The sequence below is a fragment of the Marmota marmota genome, unplaced genomic scaffold (assembly GCF_001458135.2).
Source record: "Marmota marmota marmota unplaced genomic scaffold, marMar, whole genome shotgun sequence".
Classification (NCBI taxonomy): Eukaryota; Metazoa; Chordata; class Mammalia; order Rodentia; family Sciuridae; genus Marmota; species Marmota marmota.
In genome coordinates, this window is record NW_025999977.1 from 345,351 (window position 1) to 354,349 (window position 8,999).

Consider the following 8,999-nt stretch of genomic DNA (forward strand, 5'->3'; position numbering starts at 1 on the left):
GGGGGGGGGGGGAGAAAGCTGTTGACTTAAAACAAAAACAAATCTGTTAAATACTACTGGATCAAATACTTTTAAAAATACCATTTTTAATCTGCAGCTTATTATCTTGACATATCACTGGAAAACAAATACATCAACCTGAGAATAGATTTATACTCAATGGCCTATCTATCTCCCCCCAAGACATCTCTTAAGCTTTCATAATAAACACATTTCGTAATAAATTTACCATTTTTAAATTATATATAGAACTATATATAACATGTGTGTATGTATGTATGTTACTATATCCACATAATTGTTTCTGGATGGGAAAACCAGCAACTTATTACTAGATATTTAACAGACTCTTAAAAAGCCACTATTGATATCAAAGATATGAAACCAAACTCAGTGTCCATCAATAGATGAATGGATAAAGAAAATGCGGTAATATACAAAATAAAAAGAACAAAATCATGTCTTCTGAAACAACACAGATGAACCTGGAGAAAATTATAATAAGCCAGGCATAGAAAGATAAATACCATGTGATCTCACTGCTATGGTTTACATATGGTTGAAGTGGGTCCCTAGTTCGTGTGTTGAAAGGTTCATCCCCTGTGTGATAATGTGCAAAGTAGTGGGGCCTTTAAGAGATGGGACCTAGTGGGAGTTAGTTTGGTTAAAACACAAAAAATCCTAAACTTTCTCATGCTGAGAATAAAAAGCTTCTTCATGCTGAGGACAACAGGAAAATTAATACTGACAAATTCTCTGGCTAGCTAAATCTGCATATGTAGATTATCTGCCTTTTGTCCCACTGTGCTTTCTTTTCTCTTATAAAAGCTTTCAGAACCCCTGAGTTCCCAAAGATGGAGATTTGAAACAGAAAATTCTCCTCTGACTTCCTTAAAGCCTATTTTCCTCGCCAACCTGTCTCCAGAATTTTTGTGGAGCATGATGAGCAGTAAACATTTCCCTCCCAATTACAGGGTCACTGGGAGCACAGCGCTTAGAAGAGATTAAGGTAGTTCTTGTGGGATGCTGAGTTAGTTTTCTCAAGAGCAAGTTGTTATAAAAGAGTCCCTCCTTGTGCTCTGGCTTCCTGTCCCTCCATGTAATGGTTCTTGCACATGCTCCAACCATTGTGATGCCATCTACCAAGAGATGATGCAGCCAGGGAGACCTTTGCCAGGGCTGGCACCATGCTGTCTAGACTTTCAGCCTCCAAAACTGTGAGCTAAATAAACATTTTTAAAATGAAATACCTAACACTTCAGGTATTTTATTTATACTAACAGAAATTGGACTAAGTATTAATTATGCCTACTCATATATGGAATCTAAAAAAGCTGATCTCATAGGAGAGAGCAGAATGGTAGCTATCAGGGGCTTGGGTGAGTAGGGGAACAAGGGATAGGGAGATATTGGTCAAAAGAATATATAATTATAATTACAAAGGAGGAATAATAATTTTTTTTAAAGAAAGAAAGAAAAAACCAGGCAAATATATAAAGACTGAGACAGAAAGTAGTTAAGTCATTCTGGGCCAGGGAGTGGGAAGGAGAGAAATGGAGAATGACTACTAATGGTTATGAAGTTTCTTTTTTTTTTTTTTTGGATAACAAAAATGTTCTAAAATTGATTGTGGTAAAGCCTGAGCAAAAATTTGAACATGGTGAAAATCACTGGATACATTTTAAGTGGAAGAACTATGTGGTATGGGAATTATATCTCCATAAACTGGTTTTTATTTTTTTAATTTAAAGCTGCTGTTTAGCTTAACAATCCAATACTGATTTATGACAAAATTTATCCTCATAAATTTACCTTCCAAACTAGGAATGAAAGGTACTTCATAACCAGACAAAGGGCATCTATGAAAGACACAAAGCTAACATAATATTAAATGGTAAAGACTAGAAGCTACTCCCCTAGGATCAAGAATATAAGTATGTCCATTCTAACATCTCATACTCATTACCACAGTGTACATTCTAAGCAGAGTAATCGGTTAAAAAAAAAAATTAAAGAAATTAAGAATGTAATGGAAGAAGTAAAGCTCTATTTGCATATTATATTAACTTCTTGCTAAAAATTCCAAGGAAATCACACACACACACACAAAAAAAAAAAACCAACTAGGACTAATTAACAACTTTAGCAATCTATACAGAATACCAGCTCAATATACAAATATCAATTATATTTCAATAAGCTAGCAATTAACAATCCAAAAACAAAATTAAGAAAGTAATTCCTTTACAATAGCATAAAAAAGAATGAAATATTTGAGAATATACTTAACAAAATAAGTATGCCTTGTATACTATAAAACATTGATGAACGAAATGAATAAAAATCAAAATAAATGGAAAACTGCCCCACGTTTATGGATTGAAAGACTTACTGTAATATTTCCCATATTATAATACTATCCCACATTATCATACTGATCCAATGTAACTCCAGTATAAGAAGAAAAAAAAAAACACACAGGATTTTTTTGTTTGTTTTTTAATTGACAAGCAGATCCCAAAATTTATACAAAAACTGAAATTCAAGGAACCTAGAATAACCAAAATAATCTTGAAAATGATTAATAAAATTGAAATACTCATACTTGACAATTCTAAAATTTGTTACAAAACACAGTCATCAAGACAGAGTGGTATTGGTACAAAGACAGACATACAGATCAATGGAGCAAAACTGACAGTCCAGATATATACACTAACATTTATGGTGAACTGATCTTTGAGAAAGAGGTCAAGAAAATCAGGAAAGACTCACCTATTCAATAAACAGTAACTGAACACTCACATGGAAAGAATGAATGTGCATGCCATACATGAAAATTACCTCAAAGGGGGTAGGTAACAAAAGTGAAAATGGAAAAAATGGGATAAATAAAAATGTAAAACTTCTATGTATCAAATAACACAGAAAAAAGGCAACCTATGGAATGGGAGAAAATACTGTACTTGCAAATTATCTAATAAGAGTTTAATATTCAGAATATATAAAGATCCCTATAACTTAAGAACAAAAATCAAATAGTTCAATTAAAAAATGGACAAACAACAGACTTTCTCCAAAGAAGATACAAGCTAACAAAAAGAGGCTCAGTATCACTAATTATAAGGGAAATGCAAATCAATACCACAATGCAGAACCACATCAGACTTGTTAGTATGGCCATTATAGAAACCAAATAAACAATAAGAAAATAACATCTGTTGACAAGGATGTGGAGAAGTTAGAACCTTCATACATTGTTAGTGGGAATGTAAAACGGTGTATATAGCCTCTGTGGGAAAAAAAACTTAAAAAATAGAAATAACCATATGATCCAGCAATTCTCCTTCTGATTCTATGCTCAAAAGAATCGTGAAAGCAGGATCTCAAAGAGATATTTACCCAACCATGCTCATAGCAGTAGTATTCACAACAGTGAAAAAGAAAGAACCAATTCAAATGTCCATCAACACAATGACGAAAGAAAATGTAAAATCTTTATAATGCAATATTATATAGTCTTTTAAAGGAAGGAAACTGACACAGGCTACAACATGTATGAATTTTGAGAACATGATTCTGAAATAAGCTGGTCACACAAAGACAAATACAGTACGATCCTACCTATCTGAGGTAACTAGAGTAGTAAAATTCATAGAGATAAAAACTAGAATGATGGTTGCCAATGGTCAGAAAAAAGAAAAATAGCAAGTTGTCTAATGGGTATGTACTTTCAGTTCTGCAAGATAAAAACAGCTTAGCAAAGCTCTCACTGATAAGTGTAAAATAATTTGAATATCAAAATACATAATAATGGGGGGGCTTAGGTTGTAGCTCAGCAGTAGAGCACTCGCCTAGCATGTGCGAGGCCCTGGGTTCGATTTTCAGCACCACATATAAATAAGTAAAATAAAGGTATTGTATCCAACTACAACTAAAAAATAAATATTTTTTAAAAATACATAATAATAGCCAGGCATGGTGACACATGCCTATAATCCCAAAGACTCAGAAGGCTGAGGCAGAAGAATAACAACTTCAAGGCTGGCAAACCCCTAAGCAAATTAGCAAGACTCTTTCTCAAAATAAAGAATAAAAAGGATTGGGGATGAGGTTCTATGGTTAAGCACCCCTGCATTTAATCCCCAGTACAGAAAAAAAAAAGTAACAGATTATGATGCTCTGAGTAAAAGAAAAATCCAACAGTTCACACTGATATAAGTAAGACATAAATGGGGTAGAAGGGAAACCCCTAACTTACCACAGAATCCCAATTAATGAATGTTCAAGGAAAGAAGGAAATTTTTTTAATTACAAAATTATAGCTAATAATAAATAAATAGCTAATACTGAAATAAGTATCATCAAATAGGTGCTAAAATAAAAGTGTAAGAAGAATAAGATATTTGCATCACCTTGAAATATCTCTCCCTGATCCTTGTTAATTACTATTAATATGTAAATCACACTTATTATTAACTTTAAAAAGAATTAAAAAGTTGTAGATACCATCCTAAGTAGTATAAGCTAACATTATCAGTACTGGGACAAATTCACATAATGTGCCTCCTAGTATGATACATCATGAAAAGCATGTCACTTCTGTAGCTTTCCCACACAAAAACCAAATCTACTCATAATATAATAACAGACAAGCTCTATTTGAGAAACACACACAAAGTAACTAGGCTGCATTCTTCAAAAATGTCATGAATGGGCTGGGGTTATAGCTCAGTGGTACAGCACTTGCCTCAGATGTGTGAGGCACTGGGTTCAATTCTCAGCACCACATATACATAAATAAATAAAATAAAGCATAGGTCCATCAACAACTACAAAAAAAAAAAAACATGTCATGAGGGCTAGAGTCGTGTCTCAGTGGTAGAAAGCTTGCCTAGCTATGTGAGGCACTGGGTTTGATCCTCAGAACCACATAAAAATATTGTGTCTACCTATAACTAAAAAATATATTTTTTTAAAAAAAATGTCATGAGGGCTGGGGCTGTGGCTCAGTGGTAGAGCACTTGCCTAGCATGTGTGAGGCACTGGGTTCGATTCTCAGCTCTGCATATAAATAAAAAATAAAGTTTCATTAACATCTAAAAGCTATATTTTAAAAAATGTCATGAAAGAAGGAAAAACAGAAACTGTTCTAAATAAGGAACCTAAAGAAACATGAAAATTAAATGAAACACTAAAATAATTTATAACAGGTGTTTTATCAACACTAATATCTAGAGGGGCATTCCAAAATTGTATGGGAAGCCAGGTGATGTGTACCAGTATTCCCATCTACTCAGGAAGCTTAGGCAGGAGGATCACTTGAGCTCAGGAATTCAATGACAGACAGGCAACAGAGCAAGACCCCATCTCAATAACAAAAAATAAAAACAAAAACCGATAACCTCATCTGCACAATTTCCTCTGACGAACACAAGAATCACTGCTCTTCACAATCTGTTTTCACATTCTCTTTACAACTACATTGGCCTCCTTGGTATTCTTTTACATATCAAACTCACTTTAGACTCAAGTGACTCTGTATATGCTATTTTATCTGGAATGCTCTCCCCACTCATATCCAAATGGCTTTCTTACTTTCTTCAGATATTTGATTCAATACCTCCTTCTGAGGTCCCTTCCTTGACTATTCTGTTTTATTTGTCTTTCTAACACCACCAACTGGAAGTATTATGTATTTTATTTATTTGTTTGCTTTCCATACCTGTCACCGGAATATAAGTCCCATGACAAAGAAATTTTTTATTCATTTGTTCACTGATAGTGTCCTGAACATAAAGACAAGTGATGGCACACAGCAGATATTTAGTAGGTATTTGTGTAATCAATGAATGTGCAATAGCGAGTAATGATTAAATTGTTAAACTCACACAATAGATATTATATACAATTAAACTTTTAGATAAAATTTAAAGGAAAATGATAATATATTGTTTAAGAAAAAAGTCTCCAAAAATATATGCAGTCTGGTCACTAAGGGTTCTCTAAGGACAAGACATACTAGAGAAACTATATTTCAAAATCATTATGTTAACAGATAAAGTCAAATATAAGGTGAATTGCCGGTTGACTGATAATATGGTGAAATACTCATCATAAGTATTAGAATAAACTTACTGAAAAAATTTTAGACTTTTTCTCCAAAACCTGTCTTAGAAAACATTTTTATCAATAACTTGGACAATAATAGATAGCAAATAAACAAATGCCACAAAGATAAATGATATATTTATAATAGAACAAATGACCAAATTTATATACAAAATCATTCTAATGTGCTTAAACATTGTTATGAAATCAGTAAGAAGAAATACAACAGAGTTTTAAAAAAGCAGTATATAGACAAAATAAATGGGATAGAAATTTTGGTGGTACTTCATGTTTTTGAAAAAATGCCAAACCAGGCATGGTGGCACATGACTATAATCCCAGTCTCTTAGGAGGCTGGGGCAGGAGGATTGCATGTTCAAGGGCAGCCTCAGCAATTTAGTGAGGCCTGAGCAACTTAACAAGACCCTATCTCAAAAAATAAAAAAGGGCTGGGGATATAGAACAACAGTAACAACAAAAGTGCCAGTGTATGATGTGACCATTAAAATTCTGAGAATCATCAGTAGAAAGAAAATAATAAAATGTATTTCATGTTGGTTAGATCACATGTAAAATTCCGTATATAATCTAACTCAGGACACTTTAATAAAACCACAAACTAGTCTACCCAAAGGAAGTCTTTTTGATTGTTGAGAGGTCTGAAAATAACAATATGTGAACATTTTATAAATAGGGAAATGAAGGTTACTGGAGAAAATATGAACTTTTAAATAAGCAGTGCTAGGAAAAACAATTAACTATCCATTTATTATTTGTTTTATTTTTCACAGGCACATATGCAAAACCTAAAATCCAATCTAATTTATACTTTTAAAAAACTTTTCCAAAAATAAGACAAAACAAATAATTAAGCTATATTACTGAAGAGTATTTTCTAAGAAACTCTGTATGATTCAGCTGATGAAGTCCATGGATACAATGTACTATCAATTCTTATTGGACTAATAGTTGACATTTATTAATCACTCACTAGATATCACATATTCTACTAAATATTTTATGAGCATTGTCTTATATAAATCATACCAACACCCTATAAGATAAGATAGGTGCTAATATACCCATTATTATCAATAATAGCAGACAAAATACCTTATTCACAGAAGAATGGGTAAACTGGAATACATTCATATACTGGAATACTGTACAGTAATAAGGAATGAATTAAAACTATGTACATTGCCTAGAAGAATCTGAAAAAACCACCTGAGATAATACAATCCAAAACAACTCAGTTTTCAAAGATCTATCATGCAAATTCCATCTATATAAAATTCAAAACCATACTGAAGAGCAGGGAGGTCAATACATGTCAAGATAAGAATTAAAAAAGATATGATTGTTGGCCTGGGGTTGTGGCTTGGTGGCAGAGCACTTACCTAGCATACATGAGGCACTGGTTCAATCCCCAGCACCACATTTAAAAATAAATAAATATATAAATAAATAAACAGGTGTTGTATCCATCTTTTTTTAAAAAAAAAAAAAGATATAATGGTATATGATATGTCAAGAGCTTTGTAATGTTTTGAAAAAACAATAAAAAAAGATATAATGGTGATAGGGACACAAAAAACTTCAACGATATTTGGTAATGTTCTATTTCTCAAGGTGAATCTAGTAGATAGATATACAGAAACTATTTATACTTCTCTCCACACTTTACGTAAGTGTTCCTATGCATGAAAAGGTTCATACTACAAGGAAAATATTTTTTCTATTAAAAAGAAAGTCATTTTTATGTAAGCTATCATAACTCTGTGTTCTTTCTTTCTTTCTTTCTTTAGGTGGTGCTGGGGATTGAACCTAGGGCCTTATGCACATGAGGCAAGCACTCTACCAACTGAGCTATATTCCTGATAGTGTCATAACTCTGTGTTCTTAATCAGAGAATATACATCTGAAACTAGCCAGATTTCCTCTATATTTCAAGACATCTACCTTAAGAAAAAATAAGGTTGATATTTAGTCTTTTGTTCTAAAAATATACTGATACAAGCAAATCAATTCTTATTCTTTCTAAGAAGATAACTTTTTCTGAATAGATGAATTTGGAATTAATCAAAACTTATTTGGAATTCTAAAAATCAAATTAATCAAATCTTTAAATCTTAACTTTTGAAAAATTAAGACTCCTAACACTTCAGCTCAAGATTAGCAATGACTCAGCTGGAGTCATCAATGCCCAAGTAAGAGATCAATTTCTATCATCATTTTTTTTAAATTTTCTGTTTTCATTACTAGATTTCTCTTATACCTCAGATACATGAGTTGTTCTTCCATGACCAAACAATTCTGCCTTGATTTCTTCTACTTTCCTCCTGTCATCTTCATTTAATTCTGAAATTGAATATCCACACTCACGTGCTAAGTTAAACTTCAGATTCCAGGCTGGGAAGAAAGCATAAAAACCACTTGAGATAATACAATCCAAAAGTGATAATTTTCAGTGATTATAATAGCCCAGAAAATTAGCAAGCTATGCTGTATACACAACTTAATTAATGCCTACCACAATGCTCAGCATATGCTCTCAAATTATATACCCTAATGTTCTTGAAAGAAATAATTTCCTTGAAAAGCTTCATTTCTAAAAAACCATACTCTACAAATATTTCTATAAAGAGTCCACTTCAAATACGGTATTCAATCATTTTTATCCTAATCTTCCTTCCAACCAAAGAAGTCCCCTTTTCCTCCCCTTTCTGCACCTACTACAGTTACAGACACTCATATGAGAACTAGTATTTTAAAATGGTAAATAAAACTAGAAAGATTTTTTGAGAATCAAAATGTATAAGAACAGTATAGAAAATTAACCTCAAATGAAGATTCATAGGTAGGTCTGAACTGCATATAACGAACCC

The 8,999-nt window shown here is 32.5% G+C and overlaps 1 protein-coding gene across 11 annotated transcripts in view; it reads right to left on the reverse strand.

The window, feature by feature from the left end:
* Alms1 (ALMS1 centrosome and basal body associated protein) overlaps positions 1-8,999 on the reverse strand; it is a 180,538-nt gene that overhangs the window by 99,539 nt on the left and 72,000 nt on the right. For all 11 annotated transcript variants that reach the window (XR_007348008.1, XR_007348009.1, XM_048804102.1 and 8 more), the window contains one exon: positions 8,390-8,523. Coding sequence is in view for 9 of the 11 variants with exons in the window: in XM_048804102.1 (XP_048660059.1) it covers positions 8,390-8,523 (134 nt within the window). In the remaining 2 variants the exon portion in view is untranslated. The remainder of the gene's footprint in view (positions 1-8,389; positions 8,524-8,999) is intronic.